At 59.2% G+C, this 11,804-nt stretch overlaps 1 protein-coding gene across 1 annotated transcript; it reads right to left on the bottom strand.

Moving 5' to 3' along the window:
* Positions 1 to 1,739: 1,739 nt before the first annotated feature.
* LOC311158430 (NADPH oxidase 5-like) lies at positions 1,740 to 10,032 on the bottom strand (the record flags this gene model as incomplete). Its single annotated transcript, XM_084213819.1, has 15 exons — positions 1,740 to 1,871; positions 2,921 to 3,087; positions 3,176 to 3,275; positions 3,473 to 3,557; positions 3,892 to 4,016; positions 4,316 to 4,357; positions 5,047 to 5,189; positions 5,547 to 5,679; positions 6,111 to 6,293; positions 6,723 to 6,895; positions 7,499 to 7,652; positions 8,003 to 8,327; positions 8,687 to 8,897; positions 9,607 to 9,757; positions 9,913 to 10,032. The coding sequence occupies 15 exons, from the start codon at positions 10,030 to 10,032 to the stop codon at positions 1,740 to 1,742; spliced, it is 2,244 nt and encodes a 747-aa protein (XP_084069945.1).
* Positions 10,033 to 11,804: the final 1,772 nt, after the last annotated feature.

Raw genomic sequence — 11,804 nt, 5'->3', positions numbered from 1 at the left:
GAACCCCCGCGCGGGGCAGCGGGGGGAGCACGGAGGGGCCGCGCCGGGGCCCCGCCCTCGCGCGCCGCGGCCAATGGGAGCGCGCGGGGGGCGGCGCGAGCGCCGCGCGCCAGCCAATAGGAAAGCGCGGCGCGGCGGTGCCGCCGCCACAACGGCGCCGGGTAGGGCAGGGCGGGGCGGGGAGGGGCGGGGAGGAGGCGCCGCCGCCACGGCGGCTCTGGGGGCACCGGGAGCGCTGCGGGCGCCGCTCCCACCCGCGCGGGGCCCCGGCACCGCCGCAGCCCCCGCTGGCACCGGCGCGGCCGCGGGGGGGGGGGGAGCGGCGGGAGCGGCCCCGCCCCGGCTTCCCGCGAGAGCGGCGGCGGCCAATCAGAAGGGCGCGTTTAGGGGGCGGGGCTTCCGGGCGGAGCGCGCCGCTGATTGGCTGCCTGAGGTCCCACCCACAGCGTGGTCACGTGGCGAGGCCGCGTGAGGCGGGAGCGGCGGCTTTGATCGCGATAATTAACGGCGATTAATGAATAATTAATGAATAATTAATGAGTAACTGATGAAAGGGACCGGGCGGGCGGCGGGCTGGGCAAGGCGGGTTTGGTGCCCTCACGGAGAGCGGCGGGGGTTGGGGAGCGGCTGCGCCAGGGGAGGTTTGGGAATGTCGGGAGAATTCCCACCTGGAAAATTCCCACCTGGAAAATTCCCGCCTGGAAAAGCTCCAGGCATGGGGGAGCTGCCAGCCAGGGCTGGAGTCACATCCCGGAGGGACTGGAACCCTTTGGATGCGGCGGGGTTGGAGTCCGGGATCTCCGAGGGCTTTTCCAAGAGAAACAATTCCGTGATTCCAAACAAATCCCAGATCCTGCATCCCTAAAAACCTCCCGGCTCGGGATAAACCCGACAGAGCCTGGATGAACGCGGGCCAATCCCCATCCAACTCCGGATTCTGTGCCTTGCCCGCCAGGAGCTGCTGCTCTGGAGCGGATCCCGGGCCGGGAAAAGGCTGGAAAATCAGGAATTCCAAGGGTGGAATTGTTATCCACGGCCTCGCCAGCTCCCGATTCCCGGAGTCCCTTGATTTACCAGGAAACCCCATCCCATTCCAGGGCAGATTCCAGGCTGGAGGGGGCAGCACCTCTCAGACACCGATTCCGGTTTTGCCAAGGAGCTGGAATTGCTTCTATGAGCCCCAACATTCCCATCTGTCCCTCCATGATTCCTCAGAGCCAAAGGAAAGTTTTTGGTCTTTTCCCGATTTACTCCTCAGAGCCAAAGGAAGCATTCCCATATTTTCCTGATTTATTCCTGACATCCAAAGGAAAGTTTCCCATCTTTCCCTCCATTATTCCTCAGATCCAAAGGAAAGCCTCCCATGTTTTCCCGATTTATTCCTGCCATCCAAAGGAAACTTTCCCGTCTTTTCCCGATTTATTCCTCAGATCCAAAGGAAACTTTTCCAGCTTTTCCCGATTTATTCCTCAGATCCAAAGGAAAGCCTCCCATGTTTTCCCGATTTATTCCTGCCATCCAAAGGAAACTTTCCCGTCTTTTCCCGATTTATTCCTGCCATCCAAAGGAAACTTTCCCGTCTTTTCCCGATTTATTCCTGCCATCCAAAGGAAACTTTCCCATCTTTTCCCGATTTATTCCTGCCATCCAGAGGAAGCGTTCCCGAAGCTCCGTGGCCCAGCGCCACCCCCCGCTCCGGCGGCAGGGATCCCGGCTGGAATTCCCGGGCCGGGCCGGGCTCAGAAGCGTTCCCGGGAGAAGCGGAAGCCGAAGCGGCGGCAGTGCGGGCGGATGACCCGGGCCAGCCCCGCGGAGCCGCACAGGAACACCGCCACCCGCCCGCGCCGCTCCGCCGCCACCCGCGCGAACACCTGCGGCGGGATCGGGAACGGGATCGGGATCGGGAACGGGATCGGGATCCGCCCTGCCCTCCCCACCCCGCCCTTCCAGCGCCCCCCGATCCCGCTCCATCCTCCCCGGGCCGGGCGGGACAGCTGGAATGAGGTCAGCCTTGGGGTCCCTTCCAACCCATCCCATTCCATGACCCCATTCCATGACTCCACAAGCCCTGGCCCAGATCAGAGGCTTGGAATGAGATCATCTTCCCATTCCCTCCCAACCCATTCCCTGATTCTCTGATCCCACCCCACGATCCCATACCACGATTCCATGAGCCCATTCCCCGGTTCTCCGATCCCATTCCCCAATTCCCGGATCCCATTCCCTGATCCCATAATCCCATTCCATGATCCCATTCCATGATCCCGTTCCCCAATTCTCTAATCCCATTCCCCTATTCTCTGATCCTATTCCATGATCCCATGATCCCATTCCATGACTGCACAGTCTGACCCAGATCAGAGGTTTGGAGTGAGATCATCTTCCCATTCCCTCCCAATCCATTCCCCAGTTCTCTGATCCTATTCCATGATCCCATTCCCCAATTCTCTGATCCCATTCCCCGATTCTGTGGTCCCATTCCATGATCCCATGATCCCATTCCCTGATTCTATGATCCCATTCCCCAATTCTCTGATCCCACCCCATGAGCCCATTTCCCAGTTCTCTGATCCCATTCCATGATCCCATACCATGATTCCATGATCCCATTGCCCAATTCTCTGATCCCATTCCCCAGCTTTCTGATCCTATTCCATGGTCCCATTCCCCGATTCCATGACCCCATGGCCCCGTTATCTGACCCCATTTCCTGATCCCATTCCCTGATTCTCTGATCCCATTCCATGATCCCGTTCCCTGATTCCATGATCCGATTCCATGGTCCCATTCCCTGTTTCCCCGACCCCATTGCCCCGTTCTCTGATCCCATTTCCTGATCCCATTCCCCGATTCCCCGACCCCTCCCTTGGCCCCCTCTCCCCACCCCCAGCATTCCCATTCCCGGGATCCCATTGCCGACCTTGGCCCAGTCGGGGCGGCCGGGCTGGGTGCGGCTGCGCAGCCCGGAGATGGAATCCCGCTGCTCCCGGGCCGCCAGCAGGTCCAGGGCCAGCTGCAGCCCCAGCGCCTTCACGTCCCCCTTGGCCAGCGCCGAGGTCATGTACAGGTGCAGCTCCAGGAACTTCCCTGGCAATCCCAGCAATTCCAGCTGCCCGCTCCGGGCCCGCACTGGGCTGGGGGTTCTCCCGGGAATGACCCCCATGCTCCCGCTCACCTCCTGGCTCCAGCTCCTCCTGCTCCGCCTCCAGCTTGGCCAGGAGGCCCAGGAACCACTGCAGGTGCTGCTGGTCCCGCGTGATCCAGATGAAATCCACCTGGCAGGGCGGGAATGCCTCGCCTTGGGCACGCATCACCGGATCCCGGCGCCAGATCCCAGCACCGGATCCAGCCCCATTCCCAAAGCTCCCAGATTTGAGGGATGCTCCCGGGCTCTCCACCCCAGCACCCTGCGGCCCCATCCCAGGCCAAGCCTGGATCCCACATCCCCTCTTGCTCCCGTTCCCATTCCCACCTTCCGGAGCGTCATCTCCTCATCCCGCCGTTCCTCGCTCCAGGAGAAATGGCAGCTGGGGCAGCTCTGCTTCCGCCGGCGGTACCTGCGCGGGAGAGCGGCACTTCCTGCTCCTTCCTGCCCATTCCTGCCTCCCTCCCTTCCCTCCTTCCCTCCCCTCCTTCCTTTTCCTGCCCATTCCTGGCCCTTCCTTCCTTTTCTTGCTCCTTCCTAACTTTTCCTTCCCCTTCCCTCCCAGTGCCTGCCCATGGCCAAGCTCCCTCCAGCACCTCTCCCCCAGCCCAAATTCCCAAGGAAAATCCCGGCACCGAGAGAGGCCCCACCTGTGGCCGTGGGAATGAATCCCAAGGATCGAGGATTGGGTGACAGCTCCACCATCCCCAATCCCTGGGATGTTCCCAGATTCCAGGGGGACCCACCGGAACATGATGCTCTGCAGGATGGAGGCGAAGGGGGTGATCCCGATGCCGGCTCCGATGAGAACGGCGTGCTCCGAGGTGAAGATCCGCCGGCTCGGGGTTCCGTAGGGACCGTCCAGGAAGCACTGGGACAGATCCAAAGTCAGGCACAGATCCAGCAGTTCCAGGGGCTGGAGCAGCTCCCGGGTGGAGGAGAAGGGCACAAAAGGGATCCTGGAATCTGGGATCTTCCTGGGGTTTTGTGGGAGCAGGGAATGGGTGGGAGACTGGAGTTTTCCAGCAAGGCAGGGTTTGGATCAGCCCCAAGTGGGATCATCCGTGCACAGGGATACAGGGATGGAGCAGCTGGGAATGTGGATGGAATGGTGGGAATGCTGACCCCAGCCCATTTCCCGGGATCTAGGAAAGGTGGGAACATCCTCACCTTGACGCTGCAGCTCCGCTGGCTCTCCCCAGGCCCGGTGCCCTGCAGGAGAGGGGAGCAGTGACCATCCCCCCTTCCCAAGCACTCCCAAAATTCCCTGGATTTGGGGTGTTTTCCCACCAGGCTGCACACACAATTCCAGCTGTCAATGCTGCAATAATATCCAAGGAATTTCTTTCCAAAGAGGAGCTTTTTAAGGAGCTTTATCCCATTTGGGATCCAGTCCCTGTCCCCTGGGATGGGGGCAGTGCTCACCCCCTGCTCCGGGTCCTTTCCCGGGAAAGCGGCTCCGGAGGCTCGGAATGCTGTCAGCTCCACAGCTCCATCCCTGCCAGAGGCCACGGATCCTTCCTGGGAACAAAGGCTGGAATCAGCACTGGGATCACCTCTCCCAGGATCTGCTGGGCCTCAGGTAGGGAGTGTCATAGGAATTCCCATTCCATGGAGCACAAAATCCCACCGTCCCATCCATCCATCCATCCTAAATCCCATTTGATGGGGCACAAAAATCCCATCAGTCCCAAATCCTACCATCCCATCCATCCATCCATCCCATCCATCCATTCCAAATCCCATTCCATGGAGCACAAGTTCCCATGCCATGGGACACAAATCCTTCAAGGCTGGACAAGCAGGGAATGTTCATCCCAAGGGATTCCCCAGCTGGGATGATCCCATGGGATCCCCTCCACATCCATCCCTTTGCTCTGATCCCAATCCCACAATCCCACCTGTTCCCAGTGCCGGCTCCTCCGCTCCCTGCGGCTCTTCCCGGGCGGATTCAGCTCCGGGCCGTGCAATTCCAGCTGCTGGAAGTACTCGTAGAGCTTGGTGGTCCATTGGCCCCGTGCCCGGATGTGCAGCCAGAGGGTTTCTGTGGGATCAATCCCAAAATCCTGGAATTCTCTGGACTGGGAAGAACTTCAAACCCAACTCATCCCATGGAACCACCTTCCATAGCCCAGCTCGCTCCAAGCCCCATCTGAGCTGGAAAAACGTCACCGTGGGCATGGAAAACAGATCCTGGGGGTGGGAAATGGATGCCAGGGATGGAAAACAGATCCTGGGATGGAAGACAGATCCCAGGGGTGGGAAAAGAGATCCTGAGGATGGGAAACAGATTCCAGGGGTGGGAAACAGAACCTGGGCATGGAAAACAGATCCTGGGGGTGGAAAACAGATCCTGGGGGTGGAAAACATTCCAGGGAAATTTTCAGGGAACAGGAGGAACCTGGCTGCTCCGGGGCACTGCTGATGGAGAAGGGGTGCCACTCGTAGGCGGCGATGGCCGGGATGTTCAGGTAGATGTAATCCCCTGGCTGGAAGCGGAAGGATTTTGGCCTCTGGATCACCAGGTGGGTCACCTGCAGGAGAACGGGAGCAGGAAAACTGGGAACGTCCAAAGGATATCTCCCGCTGGTTTCTGTGCAGTGGAAGTTCTGGGTTCTGCCCCACGTTGGGTTTGTACCCCATTCCCTGCCCAGTTTGGGTTGCACAAAATCCCAGTTCACAGTGGGCTCAAACAACGGGATTTGGGGAAAAAATTCTGAGTTCCAGGAGTTTTTGTTCTGCTTCAGTTGTTCCATGAGTTTTCATTTGACAAAATAGGGAAAAAGGCTTGGAGATAAAGGAATTCCTTTGTCCTCCCACTTTTCCGTGTTTGTTTGTTCCTTCATTCTCAGAGTGCCAGGAGGAGCGGGGGGACAGGATGGTGGGATTTGAGGTAGATGGATGGATGGATAGGATTTGGGATGTGGGACATTTGGGATGTTTGGGATTTGGGATTTACTCCCACCTTGGAGGGCAGCAGCTTGGCCTCCAGGATGTGCAGATCGCCCGCCCGGCGCCACGCCCAGCCCAGAACCTTCTCCAGCACAAACAGGGAGCCAGGAATCAGGAACCACTTCCAGAAGTGGGGACCGTGCAGGAGCAGCAGGAACCACACGGGGATGTAGGAGAGGTGGCTCCAGTAAAAAACCTGGGAATGGGGGTTGGAATGGGAACAGGAATGGGGATGGGAAGTACTGGGCCCAAATGGTGTTTCTTGGTGGGGCTGTCTGGGTATCCCAGTGGGAAAAGGCAGCCCAAGGGAATCCTGGAATTTGGGAAAGGACCTTAAACCCATCCAGTTCCAATCCCAACACCTCCCACTATCCCAGGCTGCTCCAGAGACACTCCCAGGGATCCAGGAGCACCCGCACCTTCTCTGGGAATCCCATCCCAATATCCCTGTGGCGCTGGGAAACCATTCCCTGGGTCCCGTGGGGAAGCAAATCCCAGGAACCCCAAACTGCGCCTGTGGCATGCCCAGGGCTCCCACGGGGCAGCACCGGAACGGGCGCCCGGGGGTGCCCCCTTCCCACCACAGCACCCCCGGCATTCCAGCCGGCGATTCCCGTGGGATCACCTCGAAGTGGCCGCCGCGCCGCACGCAGGGGCTGGAGCAGGCGAGCATGGCCAGGAGCAGCGCCAGCAGCGCCAGCCCGGTCTGCGGGGCAGTGTCCCCAACGCCGCCGGCGCCCGGCCGCGCCCGCCGCACGTACTCGCCCAGGGCCACCAGCCAGTCCCTCTGTGCCAGGCCTGGGGACACGGGCACAGCTCAGCACGACCGTGCCACCCCCCGCTGCCCCGCCGGGAATGCCCCGGTCCAGCTCAGAGCCCGGCCCGGGCCTGTCCCGGGGGTGTTGGCACGGGAGGGGCACGGGGAGCAGAGCGGGGAGAGACCTGGCACCCGCGCTGGGATGGCACGGGGGGTGCCGGGATTTGGGAATGCCGGGATCGGGATCCCGCTCGGGACCTCGGCTGTCCGGCGGGAGCCGCTAGAGGGGGATCACAGCCCGCGGCTGCTGGCCGTGCCCTGCCCGGTCTGGCCCATGGCCCCTGCTCGGCCTCTGTCCCTGTCCCCGTGCCGGCGACACGGGCACCCCTCCTCCACGGCATGCCCCCCTCCTTGGGGGGACACGGACACCCCTTCCACGGGATCCCGGGACACGGACACCCCTTCCACGGGATCCCGGGACACGGACACCCCTTCCACGGGTCATCCCGGGCCATGATTCCTCATCCCTGGGCTCCCTGTCCCCGTGTCCCCCTGGCACTGACCCTCCTGTGCCAGGTGTGTCCCCGTGTCCCGTGTCACTGACCGACCCGTGCCAGGTGTGCCCCCGTGTCCGTGTCACTGACCCGCCTGTGCCAGGTGTGCCCCCGCGTGTGCGGTCCCCAGGGCCAGCACCAGGTGTCCCACGCGCTCGTGGCCCCGCACGTGCAGCTCCAGCGGGAACAGCTCCGCCAGTGGCGTGGAGCGCAGCCAGGTCAGAGAGCGCCGCAGCATCAGCGCCTGGGGACAGCGGGGACAGCGACAGGGACAGGGCAGGGGGCAAAGAGGGGACAGGGGTGAGGGCAGGGACAGGGCACAGAGAGGGGGCGAGAGAGGGGACAGGGCACCCGGAGATACCAGGGGGCAAATGGAAATGGAAGGCGCTGGGAGATTCCGGGGCAATGGGAAATGGTGGGAGACAATGGGAAATTCCAGGGGGAACGGGAAATGTTGGGAGACCTTTGAAAATGCGGAAACAACAGGAAACTTTGGGCCAGCATCCCTCCTTGCTAACCCGAGACCCTCCCGGCCTTCCCGGCTCCCTCCCCTCCGTGTCCCCCGGTGTCCCCCCGGTGTCGCGGGGCACTCACGGCCAGCAGGGCGCAGTTGAAGTTGAGGCTCTGCCCGCAGCCCCGGGCCAGCGCCAGGGCGGGGCCGCCCTCCCGGTGCCACAGAGCCCCCAGGGCGAGCAGGAGCGCCGTGGTGGCGACCCAGCCCCCCAGGCAGCACAGCCGGGCCCGCTGATCCCCGCGGGATTCCCGGGAACAGCAGCACATCCCGGCCCGCTGATCCCCGCGGGATTCCCGGGAACAGCAGCACATCCCGGCCCGCTGATCCCCGCGGGATTCCCGGGAAAAGCAGCACAGCCAGGGTGCAGCAGGACTGGGACCGGGGGGCTTCAGCCAGCTGGCAGCACTGGGGAAATGGGAATTGGGGTTTGGATGGGAACTGGGGAGGGGTTTTGGATGGGGAATGGGAACTGGAGAAGTACCCAGGCCAGGGTGGTACCTGGCCCTACAGCCAGAGTGGCAGCATCCATCCCAAAATCCAAACCCTGCACCCATCCCAGCCCATCCCTGATCCAAACCCTGCACCCATCCCAGCCCATCCCTGATCCAAACCCTGCACCCATCCCAGCCCATCCCTGATCCAAACCCTGCACTATCCCAACCCCATCCCAACCCATCCCTGATCCAATCCCAAACCTCTCCAGCTGCTCCCAGCCCCACTGTGAGAGCTCCCATGGAATCCTATCCCAGAGTTCCCCTCCCCACCTGATGCTCAGGTTCTCCAGGAGTTCAGGAAACGCTTCCAGCTGCTCCCGGAGCTCCGGGAAGGTGATGGAGCCGCTGTGGTCCCGGTCGAGGGCCTGGAGCAGGGCCTGGCTCAGGGCCCCGAGCCGCTCCTCGGGAATGGCCAGGGAGCTCTCCCGGAGACACCCCCGGAGCACCACCCGCAGCTCCTCGGCATCGATGGAGCCGCTCCCTGGAAACCAGGAGAATCCCGATATCCCACAGCCTTACAGAGTCACCTCCATGCCAATATCCCACAGCCCCACAGAGTCATCTCCATCCCGATATCCCACAGCCCCATGGAGTCCCCTCCATCCCAATTTTCCAGTCCCAATCCACGAATTTTCCTCACAGGGAGGAAAATCCTGGTTGGGTCAAGATCTGCTCCCTGGAGAATCAGATTGATCCCAGTATTCCACAGTCCTACGGAGTCACCTCCATCCCGATATTCCACAGTCCTACAGATTTTCCGGTGGAAAATCCTGGATGGGTCAGGCTCTACTCCCAGGAACCAGGGACAGGATAATGGGAATGGCATCCAGGGAAGGTTCAGGTTGGATATTTGGGAATATTCCTTCATGGAAAGGGCAGCATTGGAAGGGGGTTGGGGGTGAGAACAGTTGGATTCTATCTCCGAGGGCTTTTCCAACCCAAATGATCCCACAATTTCAGGAAAGTGGGATGGGGAGTTGGGATTGGAGCGGAGCAGATCCCGCTCTCCCCAGCTGATGGGAAATCCTCAGTTGTGACCAATGGAATCCTTGTCTTCCCACTGGAATTTTCCCATTTCCACATGGAATGAGGGCAGCAGCCTCATCCCAGCCAAAGCCGGATGCTCAGAGAAGACCAAATCCCAAATCTATCCCAAAAAACCCCAAGGAATCCAGGTTTTCTCCTCTCACCGTCCACGTCATACACCTGGAAGAGGAAGCGGAGCTTTTCCGTGGAATTCCCGCAGAGCAGCCGGCGCAGGGATCCCAGCAGCTCCTCCCGGCTCAGGGAGCCGCTCCCATCGGAATCGAAGAGCGCAAAAAACCTCTCAGCAAAGAAGGACTGCGGGAAAAGCGGGAATGTTCCCCTGGAGCAGGGAACCGGGAATGTTCCCCTGGAGCGGGGAATTGAGGAATGTTCTCCATGGATCAGAGAATTCCCACTGATCTTTCCCCTCTTTCTCATGGATCCCTCCCCTCTTCCCACGGATCCCTGACCTCCTTAACCTGCAGGGCGGATTTGAACTCTTCCAGGCTGATTTCCTTCTCCTTCCCAGCGACATTCCCAAATTTCTTGCTCACCCAGCGCAGCCACTCCGCATCCGCCGCCGTTCCCATGGTTCTGGAGTGATCCCTAAATCCCAACAATCCCTTTTTGGGATCTCCCAGCCTCATTCCAGAGAGCTCCCGGCATGGGCCATCCCAAACTTGGATCCTGCAGGGATCAGCTGCATTCCATGGAATCCCAAATTTCCATGGAGCTGCCGAGCCCAATTCCTGGGGTAATCACGGGGCCCATGGGAGCATCTCTGGGGATTCCTTTTTCCCAGGAAACCCGAGCAGGGATCATCTCCCATTCCCATTCCCTCCAAAATTCCTCCAACCCTCCACGCTCCATGAAATCCATCATCACTTCCCAGCATCCCAGATTTCCCCAGGATCCAAAGGAAACTCCAAGTTCCAGGAGCCTTTTCCCATCTCCAGCCTCTCCTGTTCACCTCCAATGGGGAAACTGCAAAGGGAAATCCCGGAAAAGCCCACAGTGTTCCCGAGGAGAGGGATGGGTCCGGCTGGGATAAATCCCAAATCCCTGCTCCCGCCTCGTTCCCATTATCCCTCCCTTCCCAAATCCCGCCCAGCTCCGTGGCCTGTCCCCATCCTGCTTTTTCCAGCTGTTGTTTATCCCTTTGCCAATCCCTGCATTGGACATTCCCTGTCCCATCCATCCCTCGGGAATTGTGTTCCTGCCAAATCCATCTGGAGCTGCCATTCTCAGGATCCACTCCCAAATTCCGGCCCGTCAGGAACACACCGGGAATGTCTTCTCCAGCCTCCATCCTTTGATTCCCTCTGGAATGAATCCAGCTGGGATGAGGTTGCCATGGGAATGTCAGGAGCAGATCCAGGTACAAACATTTCCGATTCCCACATTCCAGAGGCATCCAAGCCCCCGGGTCCCACCTGGAATAACTGTCAGGAGCTGCTGGAGCACGGAACTGATCCCGGAAAATTCCAAACATTCCCAGGATCTCAGGGTAAACTGGATTAAATCCAGCCCTGTCCTATCCCAAATCCAGCCCTGTCCTATCCCAAATCCAGCCTTTTCCCGGGATCTCCGTGCCTTTATCCCGGTATTCCTGGGATCCCAAAGGTTTTTCCTGGGATGGAGCTGTTCCCTCCTTTTCCCAGCTCTTTGTGCCATATCCAGGTGCATCCATAGGGAGAAATCCAGGACTTCTGCTCCACATGGGATTTGGGGCTCCAAAGGGGCTTTTCCCGGCTCCAAGGAATGGGAATTCCAGGTGGGAATGGGGGCTGGCAGCAATGGGAGCTCAATTCCCAATTCTCCCTTGGATTCCACGGGATTTGCTCATTCTGAGGAATTCAATCCCTGTTTTCCCCACATTTCCCCAGGATTCCCTAATTCTCCGAGGAATTTAATCCCTTTCATTCCTGTTTTTCCCAGGAACCACACTCCATTCCCAAGTTTTCCTTGGATTCCAAATGATTTGCTCATCCTGAGGAATTTAATCCCTGTTTTTCACAGGAAGCCTCCCCCAGTTCCCAACTTTTCCTTGGATTCTACTTCAAATTTATTCATTTTTTTCCATGTTTTCCACCCATTCTCCCTGAATTCTGAAGTATTATCCCAAAATTCCTTGGACTTTTAACTCATCCTGAATTTCTGGGGCATTTTACCAAATTCTCCCATTAATCCAGGCCAATAAAGCAGGAAAATCTTGGAATATTCCATTAGAAAAATCAGGAACATTGCAATTATCCCGCAAATTTTTCCATTAATAAGAAAATAAATTTAATAATAATATTTAAGAAACGGGAATTATATTTTCCAACTAATTTTGGAGCCATCTTAGAGTTTTTTCCCCTCA

This window comes from Fringilla coelebs (assembly GCF_963513975.1).
Source record: "Fringilla coelebs genome assembly, chromosome: 12".
NCBI classification, from domain to species: Eukaryota; Metazoa; Chordata; class Aves; order Passeriformes; family Fringillidae; genus Fringilla; species Fringilla coelebs.
The sequence above is the reverse complement of the archived record's forward strand: the minus strand, read 5'-3'. Positions and strand labels throughout refer to the sequence as shown.